This window comes from Natator depressus, chromosome 7, assembly GCF_965152275.1.
Source record: "Natator depressus isolate rNatDep1 chromosome 7, rNatDep2.hap1, whole genome shotgun sequence".
Lineage (NCBI taxonomy): Eukaryota > Metazoa > Chordata > Testudines > Cheloniidae > Natator > Natator depressus.
In genome coordinates, this window is record NC_134240.1 from 21,124,971 (window position 1) to 21,145,610 (window position 20,640).

The 20,640-nt window shown below is 46.4% G+C and overlaps 1 protein-coding gene across 1 annotated transcript in view; it reads right to left on the reverse strand.

Annotated features, from left to right (window-relative positions):
• The window catches only part of CHST13 (carbohydrate sulfotransferase 13), a 66,246-nt gene extending 46,433 nt beyond the window's left edge, over positions 1-19,813 (reverse strand). Inside the window, exon 1 of the mRNA XM_074959690.1 lies at positions 19,706-19,813. Within this exon, the coding sequence (XP_074815791.1) occupies positions 19,706-19,799 (94 nt within the window). The 5' untranslated portion in view covers positions 19,800-19,813. The remainder of the gene's footprint in view (positions 1-19,705) is intronic.
• Positions 19,814-20,640: the final 827 nt, after the last annotated feature.

Sequence of the window (20,640 nt, forward strand, 5' to 3'; positions counted from 1 at the left end):
CAGATCATGGAAAAGGTAGACTCAGCAAATCCTTTCTGATAGCACCAGTTTACTAGTGGTTACTCCTGCTTTCCCTTTGTTCATCTCTGGGATTCTCAGTGCTTCTTCAACTATAGGCCCAGTTCAGATCTCTGATTAGATTATTTCCTTTTAACATATGATTAGTTAACCTGTGGAACTCATTGCCACTAGAAACAGAGTTAAAGAGCTTAGCTTTAAAAAAGGACTGAAGATTTATATGAATAGCCACAGTTGTATTAGCTGGGATAAAAATTTAAGAACATTAGGGCATAAACCAATCATGAAGCCTGGTGAAAGTAGGAATTCCCCCTCGTGAGAATGTTATTGCATAATTATCCATCATGGAGTTTCCTATGAAGCCTGTGGCATGAGATGCTGCCTGAGACAAGGTACCAGGTGAGACAGAACGCTGATGTGATCCAGTATGACCAAGATCCCACTTCAGTAATCATGAAGCGGCACGGATATCCCAGACTTCTCAGCCAACATTTCCTTGGAGTATCAGAAAAAGGGTCTGAGAAGAGTTCAAGCATTTCCAAGGTGCCTATCAATGTAGCACTGAGACACCATATACATAAGTATCAATTCCATTTGGCTGTCTGAACAGCTGCAGTATTTGCCTCCACGGCTACTGCACGATCAGGATTAAGCACACTGTCCTGTTTAGCTCTCTGAGACACTTGGTCTGCAGGAGGCACTACAGAAGGTCAGTTTCCTTTTCCAGGGGGGAGAGCAGTTTAATGGCTAGTTCAGGGGCCTGGGAGTCAGGAACCATGGATTCTCTTCCCAACTGACTCTGGGTATCTGGACCTGCACCTGTTGAAGTCATTGGCAAGACTCCTACCAACTCCTACTGACTTCCACATCTCTGTCACAGATCTAGTCAAGCTCCCCACTGTTGGATATTCACCAGAGTGCTATGAGGAGATCCAAATACTGAATCCCAAGTGCCCTTTGCCTGCTGGGGCGAAGCTGATTTAGGCACTGTTCCTGGCTTTGGGTCTCTAGGCACTCACTCCAGGTGTGGGCCTCTTGTTGACACCCTTCTTGGCAGGGGGAACTCCAGGGTCCATTTGCCTAGGCCCTGAAACTAGTGCTGTCTCCCCACAAGCCTTCCAGCAGCTCTTGCACATTCCCCAGAATCCAACTGAAGGTGTGCACCTTCTGGTTTACAGTTCACCTCCTCGGGGGTATGTGATAGTGAAAGCCAACAGACTCACTGACAGACTTTGCACAGGATTCTAAACACCTTTCTTCGTTACTGAGTAGCCACAGAAATATACCAATCTATACAAAACAACACACACACCTAGACACATTTCCCTGTCTCAGGTTCCTCACCATTCTGGAGAGTTCTTTGGGATTGGGCAGAGCCCTCTGGGGCATCTAGGATCCTTCCTCTACAGCGTATGACTTCTCTTCCAAATCATGGAGCCTCTCCAGCTCAGCTAGTTTTCTCTGACTTTAACCGGCCCACATTTAAATAGGACGCCCTACTGCGAAAGCATACCCATTTCTTCCCTTCTCCTGCCCCAAGCTTTCTGTCTTGTCTCCATGGAGTCTCTCAGTCTATGTGTCCCCCTGCCAGCACCGGGTTCCTTTGTTCTGCTGATGCTGTTTTTCTACTCTTTACTTCATCAGCATCTCACAGACAAGCAGAAGGACGGAGCTTCTTCCAGCTCTAGCCAACCTCCTTAGCATACCAATTGTTTAACAACTGTGTTCTGGACCAAAGTTGGCAACTCTCCATTGTATTTGGTCAGGGAGAAATTACTTACAGCCTTGTCAGCACATGGTGGAGACCACATCCGCCTAGATGCATTCCATGAGGTAACAATTTTTATAACATCAACCAGAGTCCCTATATAGTACAGTCAGATCCCCCAAATTGTCACACCCTTCAACCTCCCTGAAGTCCAAGGGAGATAAGAATGTAACTCCCAGAGCCAGGAGTGATCCTGGGCAAAATACGTCAGGCCCTATCCTTCAAAGATGCTACTACCATGCATAGTGCTTACTACCATAAATAGACCCATTAGCTTCTATTGGACTCCACCTAGCAAGCACCATGCTTGGGAGCAGGTATGTGCAAGACTGGGTCCTTAGTCTCTTTGTGCCTCTTTTCTCATTTGCATCGGGGCATACTATGCAGGTGTCACTGCTACCCATGGAGAGCTATTCATAATTTCATGCACTTCAGCTGCTGATTTAGAGGAAAGGACAATGAGCATGGGGGAGAGGGGTGTTATTGAAAATCTGCTGAGCACTAATTAGTTCAAGCTAATTTCCTGAATCCCTGCCTCGCGGGAAGTCCACCTTGACACAGGACATAGACACAGAAACACCCACCGTGAACAGTTCCAAATAAAATATCATCTTTGATCCCTATGTCAGTCACCCTGCTTCCTGCAGGGTCAATAATTCATCACACAGAGCAGCTAAATAACATCTGGTCAGAGACCAGAGCTGGATCATGTTTCATACTTGTGGTGGGCTGCAAATCCATGCAGTCTGCAGAACGTCTAGAGAGTGACAACTCACATGGAGCTGCCTGCAAGGGACAGACACGGAGACAAGGGAACGCAGCAATCCCTTTCAGACCCGATGCAGCCCAAGGCTCTCCACAAGAGCAGAATTAGGAAAGAGCCCAGGAGGCATCCACAATATGCAGGCAAATTAGTCAGGACATGCCATTCATGAAGTGAGGAACAAGCCGCAAAGACTGTACAGCCAACAGCCAGCGCCCGAGTCTCTGTCACTTTGCAGTCATTTCTGTGGTCATTTACACTAGTGCAAAGGGCTCGTAAAATGTTAACCGGTAACATTTCACACACGCTTTGCACTCACCTTGCCCTGGAGCACGTCACAACACAAGGGACAGGACAATGGAGATTCAGACCTTCAGAGGAGGAGGAGAAGGATCTTTAGATTTTTAACTCTACCAATCTATCTATCCTGGTCTGTCCAGGGAAAAGAATTCCAGCATAAAAGAGCAAGGGATGTGTGAAAGCACCTTAGTGTGGAATATGTGTATGATTGGGATAGATACAGGACTAACAGATCCTGGCTAAGAATACACAGATTGTAAGGAGTCTGTGACTGTCAGGTCCCATCAGTATGAGTGTACCAACCATTTTAATATGTCGTATCAGCCCCAAAACTTTGAACGCAATGTGCATTTTCAAGCACAGTCAGAACATAAACTAACTAATGTTGCCCCTTTTTAACCAGAGCAGCTTGTCAAAATTCAGCACCCTGGGGACATCCCAGTTGGGAGTAAAAAACTGATGATGGAGATGGAGTCTGGTATCTTCTTTGATGCAGCCTTTTTTATTTACAAGAAATGTACTAAGTCCTGCTTCTCTGAGCACAGGGAGACCAAAACCAAAAGGCGCAGTTTCTTAGCTTACAGCCCCAAGCTTCACTCGGCCAGCATACCTGACCCCAGCTTCTCTCCAGGTTTCTCCAGGGTCACACTATGCTTACAGGCTGCTGCTTGGTTTTCTTGCACTGGCCAGTCAGTCTCTCTCTCTCTATCACACACACACACAGAGTACTCAGCCTTGTCAGAAAAACCCATCCATCCACTCTATCCAGAACTCCTGGGTGGATTCACTACCCTTTTTGTACTAAGTGGAATCCTGTGATTAGTTTATCCTGACAGTTATATCAATTGCAGAGGGCATAGGCGCCAACTCCATGGGTGCTCTGGGGCTGGAGCACCCATGGGGAAAAATTAGTGGGTGCTTAGCACCCACTGGCAGCCAAGCTCCCCCCGCCCCTCCCACCTCCTCCCCCGAGCGTGCTGTGTCCTTGCTTCTCCACCTACCTCCCAGTGCTTCCTGCCCAGCTGCCGCTAAACAGCTGTTTGGCGGCGCTTTGGACTTTCCGGGAGGGAGGGTGGAAGGGTGGGGACATGGCACGCTCAGGGAAGGAGGCGGAGAAGAGGCGGAGCAAGGGCTGGGACTTGAGGGAAGGGGGTGGAATGGGGGGGAGGACAGTGCAGGGGTGGGAAAAGAGTGGGGCCGGGGGGGGGGTCAAGCACCCACTGGGCAAAGGGGAAGTCGAGGCCTATGGCAGAGGGTACTCACACCCAAGCTCAAAGACAATGAGGAGTCTGGTGGCACCTTAAAAAGATTAAACAGATTTATTTGAGCATAAGCTTTTGTGAGTAAAAAATCCGACTTCTTCAGATGCATGGAATGAAAATTAGACGCAGGCATAAATATACTGACACATGATGTGAGGTAACTCCCTTCTCAAGTGGAGAACCAGTGTTGACCAGGCCAATTCAATCAGGTCTCAAAGAGGTCTGTGACGGATGCAGTCTCCAGTGTCTCTCAGCATATCATAATTTATGCCTGTGAGCACAACACCAGAACCTGTCGTGGGCAGCATGGTTTTCGGTGGTGCTTGAGGAAGCAGCTATGCAAAGCACAAAACAGCTAACATAGCGAGCGATCTCCAAGCTCACCGTGCGCTACAGCACAGCTTTGCTAGGTACAGAAAAGCATCTCCAGGACATGCCAAAAGGCCTTGCGTGAAGCTAAGTTAAACAGGTGCAGTGAAACTAAATAGCAGCAGCACAGGGGGAGTGATTAAAAGGCGGAGAGCTACGTCTTCAGTGGAGATCTGTCCAACTGATGAGTCAAAGAGATACAACAGAGATGGATCAGCTAGTAAGAAAGAGAGGCTGTTCCAGATCATCAGAAGACCGCAAGGTTTTTGCATTGTGCGAAAAGGCTGGTATTGGGGAGGGGCAGGTGCAGTACGGAAGCAGAGAGAGACACACAAGGGAACAGTCAGCTGGAAACTAGGACAGTTTTAAAAATCGAGCAGGAAGGCGACAGATTTTTATCTTAGTTTTGACATGAGCCGGGGAACCAATGTAGCTGTGTCAAGATGTGGGTGTTGTGGTTGTGCTTCTTCTCACGGATCAGGTGGGGGCAGTAGCATATCCCAGGGCTTTGTATACAGATAGCTACTGAACCCTAGGCCAGCAATAAATGCAGTAGTAAAAGCTATCAGAAAAGAACGTTTCTTCTTGTTCAAGACAAAATTAACCATATAACCATATCAAACGCCAAAGCACTGGAAAGCTATAGGAAATATAAGTAGCTTCCAGGCCAACGACGGGCAGTCAATGCCACACTTCAGGAACTGCCTTTATGGCTTAGGCAATCAGTGGTTTTCCTACACAAACAAAAATCCCAAAGGTTTCATGTACACGCTCTAGGGCCTCCTGTAACAAACCTGTGGGCCACAAACAGGAGACACCAACCAGTCTCCGTCATCAGTTCTTTTGGCTCCACATACACAGGCCTGCATCCTTTGAGCAAAGAGAGAAACTCTGTTCCCTGTAGTAACCATTAGGGGTTTTATATCCTCAGTGGAACCCCAGTAACTAGAGGGCAATGGAGCTGCATAACTTGAGTGGGGCCGGCATTCTAGTCAATGGAGGGAAAGCAAGGCAGCTCTTAAGCACACAGAACCAAGTTTGGAATTCAGCAGATCTTTGACTTATTCCAAAAGTCAGTTGGCCAGCAAGCTTTCAAAATGCCCGAGTTGTAAATGATTGCCAGGGTACGGTGAGCACAGAAAAGCTTTAATCTCCCCCAAACCCTACACCAAAGCACAGAACCTGTGGCGAGAGCACTGGTGGAGTGAAAAACTACGATATTTGCAATGCTAAGAAAGAAACGCTGACAGAAAGCTGAGGGTTCATTCTGGTCAACCTACTGGTCAGCAGGTACAAAGACACTCCCTGGACCTTAGGCTGTGGTTCTGTCTGTCTGCACTAGCTAAGGAGAGCAGGGCTGTTGACGTATGTAGACTGGAGCCCTCCAAGGAAAAGGCAAGTTGCTGGTGATTCAATAGCGCGACTGTGCTGTAGCACACTGCTAGATGGGGCTGTGCTTCTGGAGCTTCCAGCCTGCAGAGGAGTGTAAAACAGAGGTCCCTCTCATTTGTGATCACTCTGGGGTAGAGGTGTCAACCTCAGTGTCTTGACTAACCTCCACTTTGGATAATCACATACTGTCAGTCAGAACTCCCCCCTGCCTGCATGAAGTATTCTTCAGCAGTCCCTCTACTCAACCACTCTGTATGGAAGAAGGAACTGTTCTAATGGCTGCTGCCCCCTAGCCCAGAAGTGGCTGTATTCCAGGGGTAGTTGATACGAGTTGAGCTTCTTTATGTAAAGTCTGTAAATACCTCAGTGCCTGCAAAAGGGGCCACTTCACTCATTAAGTTATGATCATATTCATACCAACTCTTAATGGTAGTCTCCAAGGAACGGGAGATTCAGCACAAGTAGTTTATGACATCAATGAACTGAAGTTTTGATTCAGGGGTTTCTGCACAGAGTCCTTATTTCACTAAACACCTTTAGATGTGGCTCTGACTCTTCTCAGACGTGCTAGACACCCTCCTCATTGCATTCGGCTGCCTTCCCAAAAACATATAAAGGTTGCATTAGCTTTGTTCCCTAGGTGGTTGTTAATTTTTTTTTAAAGCAATGCATCAACATTATTCCACAGGCTGGTAGATTTCCAATAAATCACAGGGAAGGAGATGAGCTCAGCTGACCAATGGCCACCCAGGACTTTCAGTTAGCTCCCAACAGACAGGCTCTCAGCTCTCTCGCATACCTGCCTAACCCTAGGCTTTAGGCCCGAGACTGAGGTTTTGCCTGCATGGAGGGGATTTCATTGGCGGCTACAGGATCACTACCAGGAAAGTGATATTAGACAGAAGACAGAGTCCAAGCAGGCCATAAAGGAGACAATGCTAGAGGTCTTGATTCCCACCACTGGCCTTTTTCCCCTACAGCACAACGTAGGCTATTCTCCCCATTAGAAATAGATTTGATGGGTATTTGCTCTTTCAAGTGGCACTGGGCAGGCCAGAAGTAAAATGTCAAGCAAACATGGTCCATTGTAGGCAGCTACATGCCGTACCCCGAAGGATTTCGGTGAAAGCAGGTATTTAGAAGGAGGTGAATAAACAAGAAGGATCCACAACAGGCTCGCCGTGGGATCATCCCCAGCCTAGCGAGAGTTCTTCACAGAGCGTTCCTCAAGCAGAGCCAACAGGGCATGCACAAACCATCCAATATAAAGAATGGAGGTGTGAAAAGTAAACAGTTTAAAGCCCTGCAGCTTTCCCAGGTTGCTCCCTCTCAAGAGGCAGCGGGGATATTTACTGTCAAAGGGTTAGCTGTACTTAAACATGGGGACTTAGAAAAGGGGGAACACTGCAGAATGGAGGGGAAAATAAATCAGTATCAAGTTATCCTAACTAAGCACGGGATCAAACCAAAGCTCTGACCCAGACAGGTATCTGGACCTCAGTTGCATAGCAATATACTCTCTAAAGATAACAGATTATGATGCCCACAGTCTGCCTCCTTTTCAAGGGTGGGAGTGTGTGCTAGTGGCTAGATCAGAGGCTTGGCAGTCAAGAACCCTAGGTTTTATTTCCAGCTGACTCCAAGCCCTCTCTTGTATCCACTGACGTCAACAGCAATGATTTCAATGCAAGTGGAACTGGCCTTGATCCTGCAAAGTGTTGAATGCCCTCAACTCCTAAGGAAGTCAGTGGGAAATAAATTGGGCAAATCCCACCATGCCTTGTGGGGAGAATACTTCCCTATCTGCAGGGTTGTTGTAACAATTAACATTGGCACAGTGCTTTGAGATCCTCCATCAAAAGGCCCTGTCCAAAATAAGTTAAATTATTATTACTGGATAGTTTCAGGTCCTGTGCCATAGTACAACAAACTGAAACCAAGGTTCACCTTTCCAGGGTGAACTGCAAATGAGAGATACTGGTTAAGGGACCCTCAAGGCACCATATAAATGTATTATTAAGCTGCGATATATCAAAGAAGTTATCATCGACTTTCTCTTCCCATGCACAAGAGCACATTACCTGTGCTCTGTGTTGCGAACCTTTGCACTGCCAATCTCCTACAGACCTGTCTGTGCCAGTTCTCATGCCTCCTGGGTTAAATGTGTGTATTGTACTCACCCAGAGTAGACGGTAAGATCCTGAGGAGAGGGACCACATCATAGAGCTGCTTTGCAAACACAGGAAGGAGCAGCAAGAAGTAATTAAATGAACCTGGCACTAAACTGCTTTCAAAGAGACAATTTTTTCACATCTAAAAATGTGTGCGTGCCCAACTTGCACACACAACTGTTGATACACGTGTGCAGGCTGGGGCTGAAAATCTTAATTCACACGTGCATCCAGGGTTGGGTACACACAAAATCTCTCCCACTGGTGTGCCATGACTATTATTGTGCACACAACTCAAACCAGTTTTGTGCATCAGCCCTTTCTATGTGCAAACCATGGCAACTGCATGCCCAAATCACACCAATAACTGTTCACCTATGTTATCTAGTCTAATATTTATTTCATTTTTAAAAATTTCAACAGCAAGAAGAATGTCAGGCCTGCCTTGGTGTGTGTTTAAAATGCACAAGCTGATGGTTGTCATGGGACAACTTAAGAACAGCTACTGTCATTCACAGCATGTGGCATCTTTTGCATGCAATGAATGGACCAAGAGTTGGACCCCGAACATAAAGTTCAAGGGTCTGCCTTTTCCTGCCTGTAGTCATCTACACCTGGGCAACAGGAGAGGCTAACCCTGCCATTCTGATCTGGTAGCATTTCTCACCCACTTTCCACTGGTGAATATGCTTACACAGGGTGCAAAGCATGAGCGAATCAGGCTGCCGATACAGATCTGAATTTCAGCTCTGGGCTTGTCTAGACTAAGGAACAACCACCACCTGACAGATGGGTAGCCCTGTTGCTCAATGCAGTACCGGAAGGCACTCAGCATATGCCTACACTGCAACAAAAAACCCACAGCAGCAGGGCTGAGAGCCTGGATAACTGACTTGGGCTCACGCTACAAGGCTAAAAATAGCAGTGTAGACCTGCAGGCTCAGGCTGAAACCTGGGCTCCAAGAACCTCCCCCCTCACCAGGTTACAGAGCCCAGGCTCCAGCTCAAGCCTGAACAGCTCCACTGCTGTTTTTTGCCCTGTAGCACTAGCCCCATGAGCCCGCGCCAGTTGTCCCAGACTCTCTCTCATGGGTCTTTTATTGCAGTGTAAACATACCCTCAGATACTACAGTGACAAGCACAGTATAAGAACCTGTATAGAATGGAAATCTGCACAGACGTAACTAAATTGATATAGTTACACTGGTGCAACTCCCAAATCTAGACACGCACCAGTGACTTACCCCTGCATTTGGGTAAGTATGTTGGTGCAAGCCCGATCCTACTGCTGCAGCACATCTAAACAGTGTAGCTACAACAGTGCAAAAGCTTCAGTGTACACAAGGACCCATGTTTGATGATGGTTCACAGCTGGCCTTGTGATTTGGGCCGATCTCTAACTGCAGATGTTCAGTGAGACCTACCATCGGATTGGCTGATGGTCCGTAAGTGCATTGTAATGAGAATATGGGCATCTGTCCAGATGTGTCTAATAAACAGAGTCAAGCAAATAAAAGCCACTATTATAAACAGTTTTATAACAAGTTCTGGGGAGCGTTGTGCTTGCAGGGGGATTAAAACAGGGTTGTAATGCTTTAAATTAAAATATTCATGGAAAACAGCAGCCAGGTAAGACAACTCATCACATGATAAATTCCAGCTCCCGTAACAGGTTCTGTGACTTCCTTTGGGGGAATTCTCCAAGCAGCAGCTGATGGAAAAGTGGTTTTAATAATTTGGTTTTACAAATGAGGTTCAGATTATTTGTCCATCAAGAGAGTATTCAGTTGCCAGCTTCAGACTGGCTGGCAGAACTGTGTTCTGGACAGTGCATGATTCTGCCTGAACTGGCCCAGCCAGTTGTCCTCACTGGATTATTCAGAAGCTCTTCCAAAAACTGTGTTCAGTGCTGCCCCTGCTTGGGGTGTATTTCAGAGTCAGGTCTCTGTCAAATGAAAGTGATGGTGGGAAAACCATGAAGCTCAGCCTTGTCTGCGGGGAAGGTGGCTTGAAAATTTTCCATCAAACCTGGTTTTTGACAGAAAAGTGGTTGTTTTACTAAATGAAACTTTTCACTAGAGTCTCTGCCTGCTGCGAAAAATGTTGACTTTTCATCGAAAAACCGAAAATCAAAAACTCTTCAGTTTGGGGGTTCTCTCTCTTATGTCACAAGAATGATTTTTTTCCTTCTTTTGAATTTTTTTGTTTTTTGTTTTAAATCGAAAAAATGTTGAAGTTGAAAAAGTTTCCACTAAAGGAACTCCATTTTCCAAGCAGCTCTGCTATTAGGCCTATCGTCTACCTTGCATGTTACCAACTCCCAGTGACTTCATGGTGGGATTGGGCCCATCCTGCTATCAAGACATAAGCAGTAATTACAGAATCAGTGCCCAGATCTGTCCACCAAGAGGGTTCCTTTTCTCTGGTTGAGCTTCCCGCTGTTTGGCTGGTAGGTCAGCCATTCTCTCAAGACTCCCCAACTATGTGAAACTCCATAGATTTAAAGGTCAGCAGGGACCATTGTGATCACTTAGTCTGGCTTCCGGCAACATTTCACTTGTGTTAGAAGTGAAGGCTGGAAGTGGTATGCCAGGGAGGGTTCTGCCTTCCTGTTTGTTTAATGTACCTCACTCATCAGCAGAGCCTTGGGGAACATCATCAGATTAAAGACACACATTGACACATTTACCATACTGGCTCCATAGAGTGGCCAAATGATGACTGGTGCCCAGGGGGTACATCGATTGCCTGGCATAGCTCTCCTCACTACAGCTCGTACCATTTAGCCCAAAGACGACTTCAATCCTGTGATCTGGGCACATGTCCCAGCTATCGGAGCTGCATCGGCACACACACAACCACACCATCCAAAATAAGACTCTCCTACTTTGCTGCCCCGAATATAGAGCTCTCCCCAACCACCTCCTCAGCCCCACCCAGGGGTTAAGGTAGATTGGAACAGTGCCTGTCAAGGAGGAGGGAGAGTTCCCTCTGCTTTTAGCCAGGGGATGGAAATTTGTGCTCTCCTCACTCTCCCTTACTCTAACCCTTGCCCTCATCAGAAAACAGCTGGGAGAAGGTACTGTGTGGCTTGAAGATCAGTAAATTTGGGCTCTGGCCAATCAATACCAGAAGTGAAAGTCACAGATCACCTCGCTGGGAATGCCATGCCTCCATCCCCCCTCTCCATTAGATATGAAGGCTGCTAGCTTGCTGGATCTCCACACATGCAGTAATACACGAGGGATGAGCCTGTTTCAGAGAGAGAGAGTAAGAAGAGTGAACTAGCCAGCAGACATTATTCATGAGATGTAGCCCCACGCCGGGTGCACTGAATGAACCAAACCCTGGGATGAAAAGGGCCTGGATCAATATGGCAAAGACCCCAGGATCACCATCTTCGGTCTCTTTTCTGCAGATTCGGAATAAACTTCCAGACAAGCTAAGTCCCACACTTGCCCTCTCTCAAATCTCTTGCAATTATCACAGACCGTCAGGAAACTGAACAAACCCAAGAGGGACTAGAAAGCATTCCACATGAAAGGATTGGCCCTCAGGAACATATGGACTTCATTACGGATCCATGTTCGAGTGCAGAGCCAGCCAGTGAGTCCACAAGAGTAGGTCACAGATTCTATGTTACACGCCTTCCTTTCAACACAAGCAAACGCAAGCAGTGTGTGGGAACTGGCATTCCAGACGGTGCTATCTAATGCCTCTGTTGACATACTGGCAATTGTTTTAACAGTGCACTAGTATATTGCCTCTTACAACTCAGTTACTGCTTCTCGGATTTCATACAGTTAAAAACCAGAACATGAGCTGAAAAAAACTCACGCAACTCATCTGCAACGAAAGCAAATGGATAAAAGCCCTGGAGGGTCCCTTATATTTTCACACCAGTGCCTGTCATGTTGCACAAACCAAAGGGAGGTCAGATCAGCACCGTTATCTGGAAAGATTTAGAATTGGGTTGGTCAGTTGCTAAGAAGCTCTGATCAAGCAAGCCCTCTGTGCACAAAATCCCAGTTGGCTCCACCAGGAGTTCCAAGCACAGAGAGTTTGCAGGACCGGGTTCAATACACAGGTGAGTACCCAACGAGGTAAGAGAAGGCAGAGCATGCGTCTCTTGATGCTACTTGGGATTTCAATTGCATTCATTTGCTAGTGGATATCAAAGACAAGATCAACATTGCATTTTTTTAAGACATAAGACAATAATACAACCCCAAGTGGACATTTGGAGTAACTACAACACAATGGTTTGAGTCGTATTGGGTCATTCTGATGTATTCATTTCCCTGAATTATGATAATTTAAAACTAGGAAGAAAACACGGATCCTATTGAAGGCAATGGGAGTTTTACCATTATTTCAACAGTGTCGGATTTTACCCTAAATCTTTGAATGAAAAATAAACTTTTTTTAAAAAAATGCAGAGGAACTGTTGTCTAGGTAGGGTTGCCAACAGTCCCTTATTAGCAGGAACATCTCTTATTTCTTCATCTCTGTACAATAAGATCGGGAGTTGCTGAGTGCAGCAAAAAGCAATAAGAAATAGCCCTGGCGAATGTAGGTGAGTACTGCTTATTATTATTAATAAATTAAATAATAAAATAATAATAATATTGGGAAGAGGGGTGAGGTGGGGTGCTAAGAAAACATTCCTTTATTTTTGAAATACAATGTTGGCAACCCTAGTCTAGTGGTTTGAGCAGACCATGGGGGGAGAGGGTTGGGAGTAGGACCCATAAATCCTATTCTTAGCTCTGCTAATGCCCCACTCCTGCAAATACTTACACACATGCTTAACTTTAAGCACGAGTAGCCCCATTTAAACCTAAGCCCATGTGCATTTGCAGATTTGGGGCCCAACTCTGTGTGGCCTTGGACAAATCACTTAACAGCTCTATGCCTCAGTTTCCCCCAGCTGCAAGATGGGTGTAATAATATTTACATGTGTCACAGGGATGATGTAAAATATTATTTAAATAATTATCATAAAGCACTTTGAGCACCTTACCTGAAAAGCACTGGGGAAGAGCACAGTATTAATTTGTCATCAAGAAATTTTTAAAGATATGATTTAAAACATTTTCCCCGCTCCCCCAGTCTTAGTGGCCATGCCTGCAGTAGGGAATTTTAGGGGGAAAATTCCCACTGGTGCTGCCACTAGTACAGCTGCACTGCTGGGCATTTTCCCAGTGGGGACAAATCCAGAGTTGACTGTGACAGCTCACTCTGGCCAAGATTTTCAAAAGTTACTACCAGTTTTGGGTGCCTAATTGAGACACCTTAAAATGGCCTGGTTTTGGCAGGTACTCAGTACTCTTTAAAAATTAGCCCCCTTTAAGACACCTCAAGTTGGGGACCCAAAAATGGATGCACCCAAAAATCATTAGTCACCTTTGAAAATCTTGGCTTGAGTGACCTAGCGAGTGTACTGTTCGTTAGAGCCACTTTGCTCAAAGGAGATCATGGGTTTATTAACTATGTACAAGGTAGAGGTGGGCCTGGACCAAATCCCCCCCCGGATCCAAACTCTCCTGAATTTTGGATCTTCCACATCCAGATCCAAATTTGGTGGCTTGGGCTGATAACACAAGGAGTCACAGCTGGTGTGAACAGCACTGGGAATTAGTTCTAAAGTCACACAGCCATGTCTTGAAAGCAAAAACAAAAACCGAGTTCTTCTGTGAGGAAAAGCACAACAGGTACGAGCAGGAAATAGGCTCATCTTATAGCTACTGTGTCTCAATGAATCACTCAAATGAATGGATGTTCAATAGGATTTCAATATTTTCCATAACGGAATTCCTCTTTTCCCGCAAAATCTGCTTCCCATCGAGCTAGGATGCCTCTTACAGTTGGTAATATAGGAAGGCCAAAGTGGTTGCATCTCCCTGATACTTGATCACGATCCCCACTCCAGCTCACTCTGCCACAGCTGGGCTGCTTCTGCGGGTCTAACATGAGTAAAAAGTAGCAAAAAAACCCCAAAACTTTTTAATGGCGACAATGTCAACAGCTGGGGCCAGGTGCATGAGGGGAGCAGACAGGGCCCCTTTACATGGGCAAGTTTCAGAACAGAAGCTTTAAAGGAATGTCAGCTATGCTGCAAGTTTCACTTTCCCTTTCTTTTCTTAGGCATTATTTCACAACCAGCTGCAAATATTAATGGCTTGTACAATGTCCGAGCGTGTGTGACATCAGGGCCCCTTCTGCCATTCCTTTCATTAACATTCAGGTCATTAGGGGATGTAATTGTGAATGCAATTCAAGGCTTTATAGGAGATGCAGTACCTAGGACACCAGACATAGAACTTAGTTGCTATTCTAGTGGAAAGAAATAGCTTTCCCTGAGCTTACTGGGTGCCAAAAACTTCATGAGCTATATGCTGTTGTGGATGGGCAGCAAAAGTCCTCCTAAAGTCAGCAGGACCTGTGTGCATGGATCAAGGGCGGTGTAAGGCCATGGTGTTGGCACTCAAAGGCATCTTTGGAGGTTCAACAACTCACACCAACAGGTGGACTGCAAAGAACTCTAGAAAATGCAGAATCATAGAATATCAGGGTTGGAAGGGACCTCAGGAGGTCATCTAGTCCAACTACCTGCTCAAAACAGAACCAATCCCCAAATTTTGCCCTAGATCCCAAATGGCCCCCTCAAGGATTGAACTCACAACCCTGGGTTTAGCAGGCCAATGCTCAAACCACTGAACTATCCCTCCCCCCGTCTGCAGTATTGGGTACTAAAAGGCTCTTTAATCTAGGGCAGAAAGATACAACAAGAACCAATGGCAAATTCAAATTAGAAATAAGCCCTCAATTTTGCAACAGCAAGGGAGATTAACCACGGGAACAAAACTCCTAAGGGAAGTAGTGGATTCTCCACCTCTGGAGGTCTTCAGATCAAGATTGGATGCCTTTCTAGAAGAGCGGTTTAATCAGACAAAGGTATTGGTCTCAATACAAAGGAAAGTGGATGAAGTTTAGTGGCCAGTGACACACAGGAGCTCAGAATAGATGAGCTAACACTCCCTTCTGGCATTAAATGCTATGACTGTATGAATACAGCACTTTGAATACATTAGCCGAAGCAAACCCCAATCCTGCAAGGCACCCGGAACTGCCACTGGAGTCTAGTGAACAAGGGTGCAAGAGTCAATAAATGCACAGAGGAAAATCCTGACTGTTTTGCAGCCAGAGGGGGCTGGTAGTAGCTACACATGCATTTCACTACGACTCCGTAGCCCCGTGGGCCTTCACCAATAGACAGACACCAAAGGCACAAATTGAAATGCCTTATGCACAAGGGACCTGTTGGTTTCTCCACTCACTTATACCAGTGTAACCCCATTGGCTTCAATGGAGCTACTCCTGATTTACAATGGTTAGAGGAGAATCAGGCCCCGCAGAGTCATATGTCCCTTACAAAGCTTTCTTCAGAGACTTGTCTCTTTTATATAGGAAATATTCAAATTCCTGTGGGATGGAGTGGCCATTTGTTTAACCACTTTGGAGACTGCAAATGTCACACAAAACCTAAAACATTCCTCAGCTTGGCAGTGTGGAAAATGCCAGTACGGTGAAGGTTAATGCAAATTGCAAACCCATAGGTTCCCCTGCAGGACTGTTCAATCAGCTGGGCTCACTCCCGCCCTGGTTTTGCTGAAGTTTCAGTGGGGTTAAATGACACAATGGTAAAAACCCAAGCATCTGCTGGAGCCTACTCCACACTAGCGCTCCCACTGTTGCTACCACAGGGGAAGCTGCACCAGGGTTAGTTCTGATGGGAAATCTGGGGTGGACAAAGCTTGTGGAGACACAGCCAATGAGGCACAAGCTCAGTAAAGGCTGGAGGAGAAAAATAGAGGATCAGATTCTGACGTTGGTTACAGCAGAGTCAATCCAAGACCTCACTGGACCGACACTAACGTAACTGAGATCAGAGTCGAGCTCAAAGTGTGCATTAGATTCCAACGCTAAACGTTTATTTAAAGAGGTTTTACAAAGAGTTACATCTGTATTTTGTAATTCTGGCTAAAATCAAATGTGTTACCAATTTTAATATCAGATGCATCCTCTCCCCATGACAAAGACTAAGGTCCAGATCCTGCCCTCGGTCAGACACGTGTAACTCTGGAGTAGCCCGCTGAAGTCAATGAGTTACGCTGGCTTTACACTGATGTAATTGCAAGAAGGATTCAGCCATACAAGCCTGATTCTGCTTCCACCAAGGACAACGGGGATTTTGCCTTTGACTTCGACGGAAACAAGTTTGATCCCTGTATCCTGCACTAGCAAGGGGGATGGATTGTGGTCAGAGGCCTTGTCTACATGGAAACTGGAAATGAAATAACCAAATCAATGGTAATTCACACTTTTAGTTACAGTAGAACCTCAGAGTTACCAACACCGGAGTTATGAACTGACCAGTCAACTACACACCTCACTGGGAACCAGAAGTATGCAATGAGGCAGCAGGAGAGACAAAAAAGCAAATACAGTACAGTACTGTGTTAAATGTAAACTATGAAAAAAATAAAGGGAAAGCAGCATTTTTCTTCTGCATAGTAAAGTTTCAAAGCTGTAGTAATTCAATGTTCAGTTGTAAAACTTTTGAAAGAACAACCATAATGTTTTGTTCAGAGTTACGAACAACCCCCATTCCCGAGGTGTTGGTAATTCTGAGATTCTACTATATTTTAGTATAAGTCTGTGCATCACACTCTGACTTTGAAATAGGAGTGCCCTATTTCTATATGACTTGTTATTTTAGTGCCAGCTGCTCCAAACAGAGGCATATTTAAAGGTGGGAATTTTACTGATTAAATTATTTCTCTTCTATGCAGATCAAGCCCTTTAAGTGCTTTTCTACATCTATTAAGATGATCATTTGTCTCTCTCAGCCTCTCACAATTTTAAGCCTTGATTCCGGCTCAAATGATGGCAGAATCTATATGTGCCTTTAGCACTGATCGATCAGTTACAATTTACGCACTTTAGGTTTCATGTGAAATACAATCTGAAGAACCTAGCTTAGCAACAATGGAAAAACCATTTGATTGCTTTGAAGGGGACTTGTGGGACTACTTCTTGCTCTGGAATGCTTTTTTGTAATACTAGAAACACACCAAACAACTTAAAGAGCCACTAAAAACAAATAAAAAATAACCACACTTCTGTCTGAAATTGGTTACCTACTATTGCTACAAACAACAACTAAAATCTAAGTGATAAATCTCAATTTTATCCTAACTAAGAGAAAATGATATTTTTCAGCTTGCTTGTTTTCTGCATTTGACAGCACTCAATCTTCATAGGGAGAGGGAGCTGCAAAACCACAAGAACTGAAGGAGGACACGGAGGGGCAGCTGCAATGCTGGAAACTACCCTTAACTCTCATGATTTCAGATTACGAGTGTGTCCCTGTGACTCATTCAATAGTCAGGAGCGATGACCATTTATACCACCTGAGGATTTGCCCCTATCTCTTTACCTGCAAAGAAACCTCATTTTATATGAAATATGCTCATCTGTGAGACCTCTCAAAAATGATACCTTTTCTGAATTAAGGGGATGTTCCTTGCATTGAGGGCACTTAATTGCCAACAAACTCAACAGGAGGCACTCAGCACCTCGCTAGCATGAGTTCCAGATAGGTAATTGAATTATCTCATTCCAATGCAGTTGTAGTGATTCTGTCACTGAGTTTGATTGCCTGAACCAGCAAACATTTTTGCTCATGTTTAACTTTAACCCTGTGAGTAATTCCGTTCAGATCAATACCAGGAGTACTCATAGGATTAAAGTTAAACATGTGCGTAAGTGTCTTCAGGATCAGTGCCCATGAAGGCATCGTCCTATTTAAAAAAAAAAAAAAAAGCTATAGTAAAATCATATAACAGACCAGATTCTCCTCTCAATTACACCAGTGCAATTCCAGTGAAGTTAATGTAAAATTTGGCCCTCTCTCTGTTGGATACATAGATACTTAAAAAGGAAAGGAGTACTTGTGGCACCTTAGAGACTAACCAATTTAGAGACTAACGAAAGCTTATGCTCAAATAAGGTGCCACAAGTACTCCTTTCCTTTTTGCGAATACAGACTAACACGGCTGCTACATAGATACTTAACTGATCCATTGCAGCATTTTTCTACTGAATGTTCCAAATATCAAAATCATACTGCAGATATTCATTTTAAAGTATACATCATTGATTAACAGAAAACTGAATGCAGTTTTCTAGGACTGCACAGCTCATTTAGTAAACTTCAAACAGTAAGCATAACACACACACACACAAACCTAATATGCTTTTCAAACCAGACACTATTTAGCCAACAAGTTATGTATTTTTATTTTCAAGAAAAGAGTATTAAAGTGATGGAATAGCTACTATAAAATGGAAATTACATCTCATTTAGTCCAAAGTGGTAAAAATCTACTAACTTCTGTCTAACAGGTATTTTGAATGTGAGGAGATAACTTTAAAAGCACCATTGATTAATCTCTGCTGTTATCAGAAGACATCAGTGCATTGTTAAACTACGGGAATTACCTAATAATCTTTCTTGGAAGTAGGAAGCAATTCCTTTTTCAAGGAAAGAGCAGAAGGCAGGCAGTGAAACGTCTCACCCTTTTAGTACAAGTCTGTTTATTTTCTAGTTCTGCTGGTATAGGATCTTCTCCCCAAGCACAAGGTATTACTGACAGCAGACATTAAAGATACTCCTTTCCATAGCGGGACAACAATTTCACTGGATTTTTTGATGCACTTCAATGGGTCTGGGTGTGACATATGACACCTGAGACCTGTTCCATTCTTTCACCTGTGTTAGTCTGTATCACAGCATTAAAGACGTTTTAATTCAAATACCGAGTGCAGATTTTAGATTGGTGTGTTCCTTGACTTCATCAAATCAAATCTACTCTACTACAGGCAGCCATCTGGGAACAGATCCAAAAAAAGTTGTTTTTTAAAATGGATATTTGAATATGTGAAATTCATATATCTATTAATTACACTCATCGCATTTTCCTTCCCTTTACAAACAAGATACAAAGTGAAGGTAAATGATTGCAGCTGAAAAATACGTAAACGCCAAGTGTATTCCCCAGGGACTTTTCACTCATTCAACATAAGCAGGACTTTATGTGCAGTAAGCAAATGCCAGCTGGCCAGACTGTCTCTATACATCTGGCTCTGAGCACACAACGAAGTGCATAAACCTAACTGCACCTAGGTGAACGTCTGAAACAAAGGGCTCGGTTCCGAGTTCAGAGCCAGCGAGTAGTCCCGCTGACCTCCAGGGAGGTCCTGCGGACTTAGGGCCCCGCTCCCCTGGAAGTCAGAGGGAGTCTTTCCATTGATCTCAGCGAGCGTCGGATCAGCCCGTGTCCTGCTGTAACCCCCGAAACTGCCTCTGGCCCCAGCGGCCCCGGAGCCGGGGACATTGCGCTCTTTCATCTGCGGATGGCTCTTTGCAACTGAGCAGCCGAAACTTGGGCCAACTCAGCGCGCGCCCACACCTTTGCAGGGCGCAGGTTCCGCGAGCGAGGGACGGGGAGCCGGGACACAGACACACAGAGAAGGGGCCGTGCCGGGGGGGCGGGCAGAGATCCGGCCGGCTGGGGTCTGCGACCGTGTCACTCACCTGGGTTCAGGCTGCTTTGGAAGTAGAAAATCACCAGGAGGAACGAGCCCAGACAAGTGGCCAGGACCATCCGCTGCACCCGGCTTTTCCTCATCCTCGCGCCGGGGCAAAGCCTGCTACGGGGGCGGGGGGGTCCCCTCGGGGCAGCGGGCGGCCAGCGAGCTGCTTCTGCTGCCGCGGCTGCAGCTGGGCATGGCCCGGGGGGCGCTGGAACCCGAGCCCCGCCCGACGCTCCGCCGCGGCCGCCGCTGCCCCAGGGCACAGGGAAGCCTCTCTCCACACACACACACACACCGGGCTGTACTAACCCGCTCCCGGCCGGGGGCGGGGGGGAGGACGGGCGCACACACCTGGGCAAGCCCCGCTCCTTGCAACCCGCCGCCCCGCTCCCTTCCCCGCGGCCGCTTTGGGCAAAGGCCCTGCCCGCCGTCTGGGGGGTGGGGGGGGTCCCAGCCCTGGAGGCGCGCTCGCCTGGCTCGTTTAGGGGGCCGGCTGGCAGCGTCCCCCCCCCCCGCCCGCTGCATGGACCCGTCCCGCTGAGTTACAGACTCGCCAGCGCTCGCGGCGAGTTCCCGAAGTTGCTGGGCTGGGACTGGCCGCGCTCCAGCGGGGGGCTCCGCGGGGGAAGCGGCACGTGGACGGCAGAGAAGCCCTGGCCCGCGCCCGTGTGTGCAGCGATTGCCCCGGCCGGGGGAGGAAGGCGGCCCCACGTGCTCGCTGTTACAAAAGATTCCGTCTGGCAGCACCTCTGTGTCCCCGCGCGGCGGCGGGTCTCGGGGCGGGTCCTGGCCCAGACCTCACCTGGCTTTCCACCTTCGGGGTCGGCTCAGCGTTTCATTCAGCTCAGAAATCTCGCCCCTTCGTCGGGCTCGGCTCACTGGGTTAGACAACTCCAGCAGCCGGGCCAAACGGCCGCCCCCCCGTGCTTTCCTAGC